Source organism: Periophthalmus magnuspinnatus, chromosome 19 (assembly GCF_009829125.3).
Source record: "Periophthalmus magnuspinnatus isolate fPerMag1 chromosome 19, fPerMag1.2.pri, whole genome shotgun sequence".
Classification (NCBI taxonomy): domain Eukaryota; kingdom Metazoa; phylum Chordata; class Actinopteri; order Gobiiformes; family Gobiidae; genus Periophthalmus; species Periophthalmus magnuspinnatus.
The window spans coordinates 24,804,240-24,819,736 of NC_047144.1; the positions used below are offsets into that span (position 1 = coordinate 24,804,240).

Consider the following 15,497-nt stretch of genomic DNA (forward strand, 5'->3'; position numbering starts at 1 on the left):
AATGGGCTGCTCAGCTATTTGCTAAGGAGAAATGAAAGAAGTAGTTGAGGCGGTCTCTGGCACAAAAAGACGTTAACATTATCAGGAAAATATTACATGAAAGAGAAGTTTTGCATCCTTGTGTGAAATGGGACAGTATTTTACATTTGTGGTTTAATTTGCCAAGAGGTGGGTAATATTCAAAGTGTTGTAGGTTTGATGGAGCAGGTCTCATAACATTAATGTACGTAATGGAAGATGTATTCAAATAAGTTTTGTCAAAGTGACACTTGGGGTTGCTAGAACAAGGTTGCGATTAGGATGGCACAAGATCTGCCTGGAATGTTTCATAATGTGGGATTAATCTTATTTTGTAGTTTACTTCACTTACATTTTAAGTGTCATCCATTTTGTCTCTTGTTTCACACCCATAATGTATTATTGTGGAACATTCCAAGCAAAGCAGTAACATCTCCATGGAGCCAAGCAGGTGGCAGACCTTCCACCAGAAAGTTTACCAAGTGTACCTTTAATGTTAATAAGAGGATCAGCTATATTTTTTTCATAATGAACAAAAAGTGCAGCTAGCAGTAGATACTAATGGTTCAGAGACACTGGTAGAATAACTTGCTTGGTCACTTGCTGCCGTTTAGACTATGCTGTGTGCTAACATTTTTTCCACATGGTCAGCACTCTTAAACTTGGAAAACCTTTAAGTGCAGCAATAAACACTAAATAAAAAATAATGCCAAAAGAAAGCCCAGACAGGAATGTAATGGTGCATGGTATTTTGGCCAGAACTTCAAAACAATTTCATAAATAGTACTGTATCACAGTCAGATGTACTTTTTTTGCTTTGAAATGTCCAATAAGCAAGCTTCTTTTAAGTATCCAATTTTCCCCAAGAGCTAACCCTACACCACCTTTAGCCATCCGAGTGCCTATAAATAATTACTCAAAGAAAAACAAACTGTGTCCTCCTGTTTCCATTCCACTGTCTGAAGTTCTTTGTGTGACTCACAAAATAAATGTTTACATGCTAACACATAGGTCATCTTGTGTACACCTTCTATATTATATCATGAATAAAGAGTGCTTTTATGCTAGGTGACATGAGTAAGGTTACATAAATGATCCTCCATACATATCAGGTATTCGTGATCAGGGTCTAATTTTAGCTTGGGATGACATGGGCCGGGTGTGACGCTAACAGCTAACATTTCCCATTGCGGTCTCCCTGTTTATAGACATGAAAACATTAATCTGTACGGGGATATGATTATAAGACGCCAAACACATTCCCAGCATTCCCTGTGGTCCGTTCAGACATAATGATATTCCCATTGGTGTTTTCATTAGCGTGGATGTAGCCGCAGCTAGCGTAGCACCATGCAAAGCAGCCTACATACAGGAAGTGTGGGCATCTGTGGGGGGCATTGTAGTGTAGAATTAGTTTGGGTTATTTGATGTGAAAAGTTTCTGTGGGAATTAAGTCTGGGGAGAAAAATTGGTGTGCGTCCTTATTTCCACTTGAAGTTGCAATGACACGGTGGGCTGCTGGTCTGCCACTGAGCCACACAGATATGCTCATATTTGTCTTAAATTTTGAGTGATTATCTCAAAACTATTGCATTCAACAACATAAGAAGTTTAATACAATATCTTAAATATTGTGTTTTGGTTTGGTTGTTTAAAAAAGTTTACTTTCTTTGTAACTATACTGCAATAGCAATAGTACCTTAAAGGCCCTGTACTGTATTTTTGCTGTCTTAAAACATGAATAACAGAACATTCCCTGCAATAAGCTTCTAAGAGCATTTCACAACTATCAGAGGTCTGAGTTTTACCATCACAAACACTTTATAATTGGATGCAGACAATCTCACTTTGATTTAAGAGCTGCATTTACAATACATTTGAAGTGGGGCAAAACTTACTTACAAATGTATGAGAAAAAAATCTGATCCAGCCCCTTGAACTTTTTCCCTGTTACTACTTCCACAATGGTGCCTTTAACAACACCTAGGCCTCCACTTTAAATGTTACATGACGAAGCTGTATTTTGATCTCATGATACTAAAACTCATAAATTCTCAGTACTCATTTTGATACCAAGATCATAATTAAAACACTCTTTCTTTAGACAGTAGAATGTGATTTTTAACATTAAATCATAGTACTTTCTTTTATATTACCATGTGGTCTAATCCCTCAGTTGTCCACTATGGCCCACTATGGAACCAATCTGGTTGGTTCCAGTTTTGGTGCTAGTTTTAGTGTTAATTTAGTATCTGATTTTCGATACTTTTGATACTCCAAAAATGCTAACAATTATTGAGAGAACCTACAAGTATTCAGTTTTTTCTTAGCAGTGTCAGAATAAATGACTATACGGAATAAGGAATAAAAGTCCATTTCTGTTGTTTCTCAGGCCGCAATGAACCACTGCGTAAGGAACGCCCCAAGTGGAAGAGCGACTACCCGATGACAGAGGGCCAGCTGCGCAGCAAACGGGACGAGTTCTGGGACACGGCTCCGGCCTTCGAAGGGCGTAAGGAGATCTGGGACGCCCTGAAGGCTGCTGCTGTGGCGCTGGAGTGCAATGACCATGAGCTGGCCCAGGCTATCGTGGACGGAGCCAGCATCACCCTGCCCCATGGTGAGCGCAAGGGTCCAAAACTGGTCTAAGCCCTATAGAAGATTGAAGATTTTCAGTATAAGTTGCGCCAGCAAAAAATACATAATAATGAAGGAAAAAACATAAGTTGCATATTTTGGGAAAATTTACAAAATGATACAATACAAGTTTACAAAATCCAAGACCAAGAACAGACATTTTATCTTTAAAGGCAAGTTATAATATTAATAAAATAGAGAACACCAGGCTGAATAGCAGTACAGCACGCTAACGAAACACATAGACAACAAACTGAATACATGTCTGGTATGTTAACATTAGATTTTAAGGTAATCAGATAAACTACACTAATGTAACATATTGTCCACAAACACGACAGACATGAGAGTTCTTTTCATTGATGTTCATTAAATACAACATAAGCTCTGGCTCATGTTACAAATACGCACAAAACTGCACATGAACACATGGAAAATACCACTTACACCACTTTAGCCTGCTAGTATACAGACTGGTGAACCCAAAACTTTATATTTTACTTTTCAATTGTTTCTTAAATAGTTCTGTCGGGTCAGACTTCACATTGGCGTAAAAGGCTGAACCAGAAAACAAAAAGTAGTTTTCGCAACCTTAAACAAAACTTGGGATAAACTAAACATTTACAATATTGTTCCAGATGAAAACTGATCAAGTTTATGTTCTTATAAATGAAGGGGAAATAAATAAAGGGAAAACCAGTCAAGTAAATTTGCTTACAGGTGTTGCATACACACCAGCGTCATCTAGTGGTCCAACCAGTGAACTGTAACATGTATAATCGACTGTTGCATAACACATTTTTCTTTGGCTACATGAAGCATAGACAATGAACTGAATGTGTGTCTGGTCTGTTAACGTAAGATATTAACCGTTAATCAGATAATTAAAGCATAAAAAACAAGCTAACAAGTTAACGCTGGATCTCACTCCAAATCACTAAATCCATTCAATTCTTCATCCTTGGTGTTGCTTTTGAACAACTCCACCAACTCCAGAAATAGATGAAGCGCCGCTCCGGAGGTAGATGACTGCCATACTGATAAAGCCTAGAGTGCCCTCATGCAGTTGAAATTATACATTATAATAATTTTGCATAAATCGCACCCTCCGCCAAACTATGGAAAAAAAAGTGCGACTTATAGTCAGGAAAATACAGTGATAGTAATAAAAGTATACTACATGAAATGCTAAAACCAAGGCCTGTAAAATGATGAATAATTGCTAAAACGGGATATTTGACTTTCCTGTAAATCAAAAACAAATCAACATAAATAATTTTCACATTGTAAATATTGACTATTGGATGTACTTGTGTTATCAAATGTATTTTTTATTTTGATGCGCGAGTCTAATATGGCAGTAGACTTAATCAGACAATGGTGTGTCAGCCAAATTTAGTATTAGTATTTAGACTATTTTATTGGGATTATTATGATTTATGTGAACAAATGCATAATAGGAGAAGGCATGGAGTAAATTTGAGCTGGATTGACTGGACAGTAAAATTTTTCTTTTCACTTTTAAATATACCACTTACTAGTTCTTATACATGGCTTGTGCCACCCTGATCCTGTTTAGTCGATTAATTGATACAAAGTTACAAACCAAATTATCTGGATCGGCAGCACAAGTGCTTGAAATCCCTAAAAAATCTTTTCAAGGTTGGAAAAGTGATGGAAATTTTGACTAAGTGGCTGGTTACGATTTCAGACATTTTCAGGGCTGTTTATTGCTTTTGAAGACTTTGGGCGTTGTAAATAAAACATTTAGCCCAATGTAATCTTGAAAGTGTCCCAAGATGCCTGAATTTCTTGTGTTAGATGTTCTCTGACAGTAGTGTTTTTTTCTGAAGGTACTTTGACAGAGTGTTATGATGAGCTGGGAAACCGTTATCAGCTGCCTGTGTACTGCCTGGCCCCTCCTGTCAATCTGATCTCTGAGCGCAGTGACGAGGAGCCCAGTGACAGCCCTGAACCCCCGACTGCCCCTAAGAAAGAGTTCCAGCTCAAGGTACCACATCTCAGGTTTAATACTACCATTGAAGTTTACCAACACTGTTTTACTGTAGTACACATATTTCTAATGTTGAACAATTTGCCATGAGAACAACAAATAAATTACCATATATTCATATGTAACATTTTCTTTACAGATGACGTCAACATATTGTCAAGTCAAGTATCGCAGAATGTTGTTAGTAATGGCACTAGAATCCTTTGTTCATTTGTACTGTGTGCTCTTTTGTACTTTTTGTTTTTACAAAGTTTACTATCAACACCACCTTTGACAAACCTCTACAGCTGCTTATTGACAGTCGTTGTAATGCTGTTGTGAATTGAAAAGTATAGTCCCAGTCAGATCTCAAAGGTTCAGTGTGCAAGATTTAGAATTGTATAAACATTACATATCTGAGTGCCCAAATACATTCTAACGCTGATTTATTGTTAATTACAAACATTAGACATGATGGCTAGTGACAAGTGTTTTGGTTCTTAAGATGATTATCCAATCAAAAAGTAGAATGGAGTCTTACATGAGGGTTGAGTTGCCAGTTTCAATGCTGAAATCCAGTTGAATTATACCTAAACCTAATGAGGCCTGTCCATATACTCAAAATAAGAAACACTTGTATCTGTCCTCTAAGTTAAGGCACTGGCCACCCAGATCAGTTGTGATTGAAATATCATTTTTAAAACCGTAAGAGCACAAGCTACATACTGTTCTTAATACCATAATCTCCTATTATTTGAAACAACTCACTGTTCCCTCACTTCTTACTTCGTTTTTGTGCCCCCTACAGGTGCGACTGTCCACTGGGAAGGACCTGCGTCTGAGCGCCAGCATGGCCGACACCATCGGTCAACTGAAGAAGCAGCTCCAGGCCGAGGAGGACATCGACATCATCCACCAGCGCTGGTTCTTCTCCGGCAAACTGCTCACAGACAAGACGCGCCTGCAGGACACCAAGATCCAGAAGGACTTCGTCATCCAGGTCATCGTCAACCCGCAGGCTCTCAAAGCTCCCAAACTGTCCACCTCTGCTCCCATTTCAGAATGAGATAGTACATAGAAGTACATGCTGGAAAACTACGGTGGGACTAAAGTGCTGCTTTGAATCAGAAAATTTTTATTTTTCTAAGATTTGCTGCACACTATTTGAAGACAAGCAAGACTCACTTGACATTTTGGCCTTGTGTCTGAACTCGCATTTAAAGTGCCAACAGAAAAATCTTATCTGTGAATTTGAACACCTACAAAATAACTACATTTCTATCCAAGGACACAAAAGGCCTCTAAGATGACACTTTGTTTGTTTTTTTAAGAGGAAACAAGCTTTTTTGCACATTTGATGAAACTTTTGTGGTAGTTTGTGTGCCTTCTATTATCAAAAAAGGGTCCTAAAATATTAGTATGTCACTAATCCTTGTATATTTGTAGCCTTCTAATCTAAATCCCACTTTTTAATTATTTTGAATATGCTGACCTGTTTGGAGAGGAAATTCACTTGATGCATTTTAAGTAGCTGATAAAGACTGTTTCCCCCTCTCTCCATTCATTGTAACTAAAGATGACCCCTTATGCACAGTAGAATATTGCACCTATGAATGTAATCTTGTACAATTCCCTTACCAGCTTTTGTGTATGAGCTACAAAATGGCTGCTAATCAATAAATCATCAAATTGTACCTCTGAAATACAGGGACATACTTCATTCATAAAGGGATACATTACATTTAAACCAGCATTAAAATAATACCTATTTTTATACAATCATTACTTATAGGCGCAATTTGTAACTTTTCCAGTGGAACGTCCAATGTCTGCTTTTGTCCATGGTAGAGTTGTCAACAGTATCGAAAGTCAGATACTAATTGATACTAAAATTGGTATTTAAAGTTGAGTTGACTCATTTGACCAGTTATCAATGCTAAAAAAAGTTACATTCACAGGACAGAAATGAACCTTTCCTGAATATCTTTAGAATGATCTTGAGCTGTATCAGAACAAGAACACAAAGTAGTATACGAGTTAGAAATTTTAGTATCGTGACAACACTAGTCCATGGAGATATTATTGCTGTGGAAAAGACAAGCAGAACTCTATACCAGAAAAGTTATGCATTGTTTCTTTTAATCTGTCAATGTAATACACCTCCCTGTATCTTGTCAAATTACTTTTAGGTCATAATTCATTTTTTCCATATACGTTTGAGGGATGTTTGAATCATATGCAAACTTGAATAAGCCTTGTTTTTATGTGCAATACAGTAGACCTCATTTAGTGTTCCTGACAGGTATATCCACTTTTCAATGTTGCTGGAGTGACCCATGTTGTGCAGGTACAGATCATATAATCACTTACTGTTCTTGGGCCTTAAAAGTTACATTTCTGTGTTTTAATAGTAGAATATTATAACTTTAAAAAGTATATTCAGCGTTTTCATTTTTGTCGGTGTATGTTGGGATGTAAATCTGTGGAATGAGGTTGAAGGTGCAGTTACTATCAGACATTGTCAAATTGCATTATAATTTTAAAAAACCTTAACCATGTGGAAACAATCATCTAGGTTCAGAAACATGGCTATTGCTTAAAAGGCAAAAACTACTACATGTGAACTTTTATTTCTGTACAGTGCGCATTTTGAAAAGCTGACTAAATTTGTTAAATTCTGCTCATTGTTCTCACAAGCACCACAATATTCTGAAAACAATTGACGTCTTGCCATAGTATTATATGGAATTTATGAATTTTCTAATTTGACATTGCCACAATAAATTTCCATTTTGAATATTGTTTTGGCATATCTGCTGTGAATATATATTTCAGTTTGACAAATTCCATTGGAAAAATTGATTTATATCCGTCATTCAGGTTTGGGTGTCCTAGATTGTCATACTGTTAACTCTAAACAGCCCACACACTTGGACTACCTGCAGTTCAAAGTTTGCTTCAATATAAACACTAAAAGGGACATCAGGCTTCTGATCTTGTATTTACTTTAACTACACAGTTAATAGCTGTTTTGTTATTGTGGCTCAAAATGACATGTTCAAAGAGATGATGTCTTGTTGCCTTTGAGATATTAATGTTTCCCAATTTCACACTACAAGCCATACCAAAATGCACAACCATCATTATATCCACAGAGAATTTCCTAAAAGTATTATATTTAGATAAACCAGAGATATTTTTCGACAAATTAAAGACTATAGAGAAAAAAAATCCACTTATGAGAGAGATTAAATCACATTTTTACAAGCAGTTGTTGCAGTTGTACTTGTTTAATTTTGGACTATTTTAAGCTGTGGAATAAAAATGTTTTATTACAAAGTAAAATGCCTAATGTTTTTTGTTTTTTTGTTTTTTAATGCTCCTCTCCGTGGAGATTGCTAAATTTTATGCCATTTTGTGAAAAATTCCAGCAAAACCGCATTCACAGGGAAAAGACTGCTTCTGACAAACCACCAAACTAAACCGAAAACTTGTATAATACTCCTTTAATGTATTAAAAACAATGTTTTTGTCAAATGTCTGCAATGGTGTTTTTCTGCATTGACTAAAAATGATCACACGATGGCACTATTTTGACTAATATCAGGTAAATCATTATTATGCTATGTAATTTCTAACCAATTCTAAATTCTGATAAAATTGTGTCTTTACCCCATGTCACCACACGATGGTGCTCTGCCTTTAGAAAAATAAAGACCAGCCACAGACGTATGAGGCCAACTCAGGCAGCCAAGGTAAGAAGATGGAAACATTTTGGCTGTTTACCTCAACTATGCAGTAAAAGTCTGTTAGGCCACTTCCAGAAATCTTCTCGAGAGCAGTTTTACAAAAAGGGAAATGACAAATCAAATCTTAATCAGTAACAGTGTATTATTAGAGTACCCCATTCAGAGGTAATGCAATCGTTCCTGGACATAGAGGGGGATTTTTTTAGCCAGTGGTTCCAAGCGCATGTCTCTTTCTGCAGATTCAGTCATCCCCGCTCCCATGGAGACTTGTGGTGCACCAGATCATGAAAAAGTCCCTTCTGATGCTGTAGTTTTTACCCTGAAATTGAAGTCTGTGGTCAGTAACCTGCATTATACTGACCAGCAGAGCCAAGATGACCCAGCCACACCGGACACACTGGATTTGGAGTCATAACATTGTTGCCAAACTGAATTAATTTTAATATTTTACCACAATATTTGGTAATAAGGATATATAGGGGCATGACTGTACCACTTTCCCATCTGCTGTTTTACTATAACAAGGAATCTTTCCCATTGTGAGAGGACTACCTCACATTATGCCCTGGAAGGAACTACCATTAACAGTCCATCCATCCATTTTCCTCCACTTATCTGGGGCTGGGTTGCGGGGGCAGCAGTCTAAGCAGGGACTCCCAGACTTCCCTCACCCCAGACTCTGGTGCGACCCCAAGGCGTTCCCAGGCCAGCCGAGAGACATGGTCCCTCCAGCGTGTCCTGGGTCTTCCCTGGGGCTCCTCCTGGTGAGACATGCCCAGAACACCCAGAACAGATGCCCGAGCCAACTCAGCTGCTCCTGTCGACGTGGAGGAGCAGCGGCTCTACTCCAAATCGGCCATTAACAGTCTTTATAACTTAAACAAACTTTACTGATCCACAAGGGAAATTACTTTGGACACAGTAGCAAAACTATCAAGACTTAAAAACAAATAACTTTTTTTAAAATTTATTTTATTTTTTTTTATTTCCATTACCCTAATGCTGTGAGGTTAGAATAAAAAAAAAAGAAATGAAAGTCCCAGGTGTTGCTAGTTCACAAAGCCAGAGCACAAATTCTCTAATTTATCATGAATGGTTCACAACTAACCAAAAACAAACTGTAAATGAGTAAAATGCAGCTGTCATGTCAAAGCTGTCTATAGTGCAATCAAATGTGGTCATTGATTTGTTTATTGTATCCCATAGTACAGCATTGTACTTTTCCATGTCTATGGAGACAACAGGTTCAATTTTGTCACATGTGCTTGAATTTACATAGCCACACCATGTCCATGAACCCCCCAGTGGAAAAAGTGAGGTCTACTGCACCTTTCTTTCTTTATTTTATTTTTTTTTTCAATTTGCCTAATTTTATGGCTAAGGCAGCTGAAAATGCATGTAATACGCCAACTCTTTTCAACATTTCTGTCCTTTTTATGTCATTACTATGCTATAAAAATTGTTAAAAGCAGCTACATTTATTTAACATATGCCCTTCGTGGCTGATCAGCTTACTGCTAATAATACCTAAAATAAAAGAGAAGTGGACATATTATTAGACTTTTATGTTTTTTACTTTTTAAGGAAGTAGTCAGACTTTTTTTCAGGATGTTTTTGTGTCTTTGTCACTTCCCTTTTCAATGGAATATAAAATTCAGAACAGATTTTTCAGAGAGTTATGAGACAGTGCAGGATAATGACGCCCAATCGTTATGCAAAGCAGCCGTGTCCAGAATAGACAGAAATCCCACGGGGTCAGAACCTCAGGCTGGTTTGTAGGCCTAGACGCACGTACGTGAGGCTTGTTATACTAGCTTTAGCCGCTAATCCTTACCGTCAGTCTTATCCATTTAACGCTGGCCAAAAGTAAGTGGTCTAATGCTACGGTGAGTAGCACTAGTGCACTAGCTGACCTCGTGGGCTGACAGGTGGCACCATGTCCAAGTTGTGTCCAGCCAATAGAGGAGGTAAGGACAAGTCGGTCTCAGGGCTTAACCTGCCGGGTCTATGCCGGGAAGGTGCAGACACCTTCCCGGCATAGACTGAATATATAAATGGCCCACCATAGAATATAAATGAACATGCCTAAGTGAAGATATCAACATTAATAACAGACCAATAAGGCGCCTTCTTTCCCCGAGGTTGCTCCTACTAGCGTTAGCAACAGGTCTGATTGACAGTGTTGCTATTCTATATAATCTGCATCGGTGAGAAAGACTGTGAGGGTTTTTTCTTTGCAGATAACGGAAAGATCTGTGGCATTGCTTTGCTGATAGTGTGTTGTCATCAGTGGTTATAATACTCAACAGACACATAGACAGAACTGAATGAACAGTACTACTGCAATGGTGAATACATTTCTATCGTGACATCCAGAGCCTCTCTGGACAACCATTTGCCAACTTGAATTATTTCTATACCAGTTGAGATCCTGAAGCTGCAGTGAAATCAGTTTTATTGCTGAAATCTCCAACAAATATGTTTGGACTGTAAGTAAAGCACTTGCTGATCAAGGGAAGTACCACCTCGTGACATCAGCAGCTGAAACAGAACATTTGGACCTGTGTAGAAAGAGACTGAATAGGCAAGGGTCACCCTAACAGGTATCCATGAAAAGAAACGACATTTTAACCCATGAAACTAATAACAGCTAGCCTGCTAACCATGCACTTCCTGATTTTTGAACCTAAAGCTCTTTATAATTAGATGCAGACACTACACAGATGACTTATTTTGACTTTAAGAACTGCTTATATATCTGGACTGTGGCAAATTTGCTCAAATGGAAAAAAAACACGAGTACAGGCCCTTTAAGTACTTTCTGCATTCAGAGTGGCTCAGACAGACTAGCTCAGATTTGTTACATTTCGTCAGACCTTGAGTTTAATCCGAACAATGTTTTGATCAACCACAATGGTCAGAATTTCACTCTGCTAAAGATCTCAAGTCTCCAAAATGGACTGATATAGTAATACAAGGTAACACACACTCCACTGCACCGTAATCTTCCTGCCAAAAATGAATACCATGGTTAGCTTTGCATTAATACATAAACTATTTTTGATGGAAGATCTGGTTGTGCCCAAGGGCAAAACCATGATTTTCTTAGGAGGATCTTTTAGACTGTGAGTGAGCGTATTTAATAGTCATAGCCAGTTGTCAAACCAGAAGGCCTAGAAGATGATAATTTGTGGTTTCTTCCCCATGTCAGTTTCTTTGACACAGTTGTTGACCTTGGTGAACACCTTGATTATAGTTCCAGAATTAATATCTTAATCAAAAAATAAATAAATAACCTGTTGAGAAACGAGCTTGCATAATCCAGATCTGTAACCATATTTAGCCCTAAAATGACATCTCATATGGGTACATGCTGCAGTAGTTTTAGAGTTACTTTTTCTATGCAGCCTCAACAATTAAATGTAGCCTATTGATCCTTTGCAGTGACACCACATTGGAAGTGTTCTGTCTGTATGTCTATGATGGAATGTTCAGCAGTTACCATGGTGACACTAGGCAACCATTAGTAAGCACTGCCAAAGAAGTTCTAAGATCATGTGAAAAAAATAAATAAATAAATAAAATTGCAAAATGGATTAAAACAACACATTTTCAGGAGTCTGTGATTAATATGAGCGTCAATGGTCTCATTTAGTTTGATTTTCAAGAGAAAAAGTAACTGACTGAAAAACTGTTGACAAATGCTAGTTAGCCACTTAACATTTTATGTGAGAGAGACTTGTTTAAGGCCCTAAACACACTGCATGCGTCAGCGTTTACGTGTGTAACCTCGCTAAACCACATGTGTGCGACACTGGCTCTGTGTTTGTCAATGGGGATGTAGGTAGAAAAAAACTTGATAAATAGGTTTGTATTTGCCGTCTGTACAGGCTGGCCACAACAAACATCAGGATCTCCAAAGTAAATTTGAAAGCACAAATTACTCATTTTTTTGAACCTGGGCTCCTTCAAATGATACATAACTGCCCCGGCAATACGCTGTGCTGATGGTAAATGCACAAATACAGTAACAAATGCATGCTTTCTATGTATTTTGATGGGGATACGGGGGTTGGTCAAGGACGATTTTTCTCAGATCTGCTCCATGCAGCACCTTGCATGAGCAGTGTGGTCATCTCCATTCACTTAATGCATTCTGAAAAAGACGTGTCAAAAATGTGCTGCACTATGTAACTTTTCTGGTGGTGGGCCTCTCACCTATTCATCTCCAAGGAGATGTTATTGCTTTGTCGGGAATATTCCATAGTATCACATGAAACTTGTTATCTCCATGAGACAAGCAGGTCAGATTTTCAAAAAGATTTGCCAGTATTCAGTAAGAATGCATGTTTTTCAAGGTATTTTTGAGTGATAACAAACCCTTGAAATAAATACTAGATAAGTTTAATGTTATACTGTGGAAAATTTCAGGCAAAGTAATAACATGGATCTTGAGATCAGAAAATCTCTAAAACAGCAACACAAACTTGGCTTTATCAAATACTTCTACTTAAAACTATTGCACAATTCCAGTCACAGAAAGTTTAATACTCCCTAATTTCTAGACTATTCCAAAAGTCTGATACTTGATCCGTAATGCTTGTGTGCCCTCCAGGTGACCGCTGCCTCATTTTCCCTGCACTGTGGGAAAATCTGCCTCATGTTAGCCGCTAATACCCTGCAGGCCCCTGGTTAGCCCCTAAGCTACAGTCTGGTTTAGTCAGGCTGTTTCATGATCACAACACAGGTGGCACAGAGTCCCCTGATTGGCTGACAGACCGCCAGGGACAGGACGTAAGGAGAGGTGAATGTAGGTGAATTGGCTGGCACACTTGGATACTGACCATTTGTAGTTGTCCATTCTTAGTCCTGACTGTCAGTAAGGAGGACATCCCATAATAGTGTAATCTGCTCACAGAAATAGTGTTGTCACATGCAGGTTCAGTGAACTTCACCTTGTATAAAACAACAAAAGTCATTTTCAAACTTTTAAACATACACCATGAATGCATTTTGAGAATGATAGTCATATTTGTAAAAATATCCCTTCCAGATTTATAGAAACTACTGGGTACAGCTGCTGATGAAGAGGAAGATAATAATAATGGTGTGTTGGATTTATGTAGCGCCTTTCAAGACAACTTAAGTGCTTTGCATTATTCTTTCACTCCTATGGTAAGCTATTGTAGCCACAGCAATCCTGGAGCAGACTGATAGAAGAGTGGCTGCCAATCAGCCCTTCAGCCATCACCAGCCCTCACACACACACCACATTTACACTAGGCAAACTAGGGGGAGTGCTTTGCCTATGGACACAACAACAGTTTCCACTAGAGCCACTGATGCCCCATTATGGCACCTCGTATTCTCAGTGGTTTCCCATCCAAGTACAAACCAGGCCTGGCCCTGCCACAGAGTTATGGAGCCGCTGAAATGTCTTTTTCTCGTGTTTTGCTGCTGCAATGGAATAAAAGACTATCTGGTTAAAACTTCATTTGCGCTGTATAAATGTCTTGACAGGTGACGGGGAATCTGAGCTGCAGACTGTGACTGACTGACAGTAACAACCAAAGAGGAAACACTGCTTTCATAGATGGATTTACACTCGATTCATATTGTTCCTGTTGTGCAGCAAAGCGATTCTGAATCTTAGTCGATTATTCCTGGTTAAACAAAGCCCAGGTAAATAAAGCTGAAATTCTTGGTTGCGTTTATGATTAAGTAGTAAATCATTTCGAACTTCATCTTAATATCTGACAACTCTAATACCTTCTATGGAACTTTGATTTATCCTTTTGTACTTGTATTTGTTCTTCCCATGCCACGCTGTCAGTCCTGCATCTCATTAGCGCCATCTGGATGTCATTTGTAAGGCCCCTATAAATACAGTTTATTCATGTGGTGTCATAAATAGCTCAAGCGCTGGAAAGACAGTGATGAGCAGTTACTGTCCCCCCTGCGTTCACTATGTAAATGTTTGGATCTTGTTGGAGAAGAGCACTTAACAGTTTTATAACATGACATTTGACATGCGGGTTTGATTAGCGTTGACCTACATAGTCAAACCGCATGACAGAGGAACCAAAATGTATGTCAATATGGTTTTGATATTAGATTGGGAGGGTGTTTTGCACATTCTTAGGGGCATTCCAAGGGTAGTATTTAGTTTGAGAACCAGGTGTCTAGAATTATGAGGTAAACATAATCAACAAACAAATACTTACTCTGAAGTCGCTATGCCCGCTGCCATTGTCATTCTAGTTCTATTATTTTGAGTTGGACTGCCAACCTTGACATCAGATAAATTGCATATTGTAAAAATTATATTACTATAGAGCCATTTTAAAGCCTCCCAGAGAATTGGTGCATTGTTGACTTGTTGGTGCACATGAAACTTGATTATTTTACACAAATCAACCTACTCTATATAATTTTTAGTGGCAAAACTTTTCTCAAATTCTGCATTGAAATGAAGGGCATTATCACTTAACTGGAAGTCTCACCACAATGAACAGTTTTGTAGGATTGAGAATTGACCGGGCCGGAATAAGGTTGATATTGTTTTTATGCTCAAAGCATGTGCGAGTTTTACTAATACAAGTTATGTTACCAAAAATTACATAAAGGTGCACTATGTAACCTTTCATGTGGCGGTTTTAATGCTCTTAAAAACATGCATTCTTATGTGAGCTACATCTCCTTTGCACAGATCTAACCTGTAACTTTGCATCATGTGTCACCTGCTTGTCTCTGTGATGATAAAAAAGTTTAATGTCAAGCATCTCCATGGAGACAAGCAGGTGGCATACCCTCTATCAGAAAAGTTACATAGTGTACCTTTAAACTTGCAATACTATTGAATTTATGGTGCAAACAACTTATACAATAGCATGGTTAGCAGATCAGATGTGTCCACTTAAGTTACTATAAAATGAAAAACTTTCCAAGATGGCCATTCTGTTTAGTCATACGTGTGGTGACCTCTACCTTGTAAATCTGTGGCCATTTTGAAAAACCTCAGTGTTTTGGTTTGAAAGTGCTGTGTTGCCCTGGTGCTGAAACGTTCGATAAACCCTCTTGATGTGTGGTCATTCTTTATT

General features: G+C 38.2%; 1 protein-coding gene across 1 annotated transcript in view; it reads left to right on the plus strand.

Moving 5' to 3' along the window:
• The window catches only part of ubtd1b (ubiquitin domain containing 1b), a 14,284-nt gene extending 6,291 nt beyond the window's left edge, over positions 1-7,993 (plus strand). Inside the window, exons 2-4 of the mRNA XM_033984185.2 lie at positions 2,411-2,638; positions 4,509-4,666; positions 5,457-7,993. Coding sequence (XP_033840076.1) covers positions 2,411-2,638; positions 4,509-4,666; positions 5,457-5,714 — 644 coding nt within the window. The 3' untranslated portion in view covers positions 5,715-7,993. The remainder of the gene's footprint in view (positions 1-2,410; positions 2,639-4,508; positions 4,667-5,456) is intronic.
• The last annotated feature ends 7,504 nt before the right edge of the window (positions 7,994-15,497 follow it).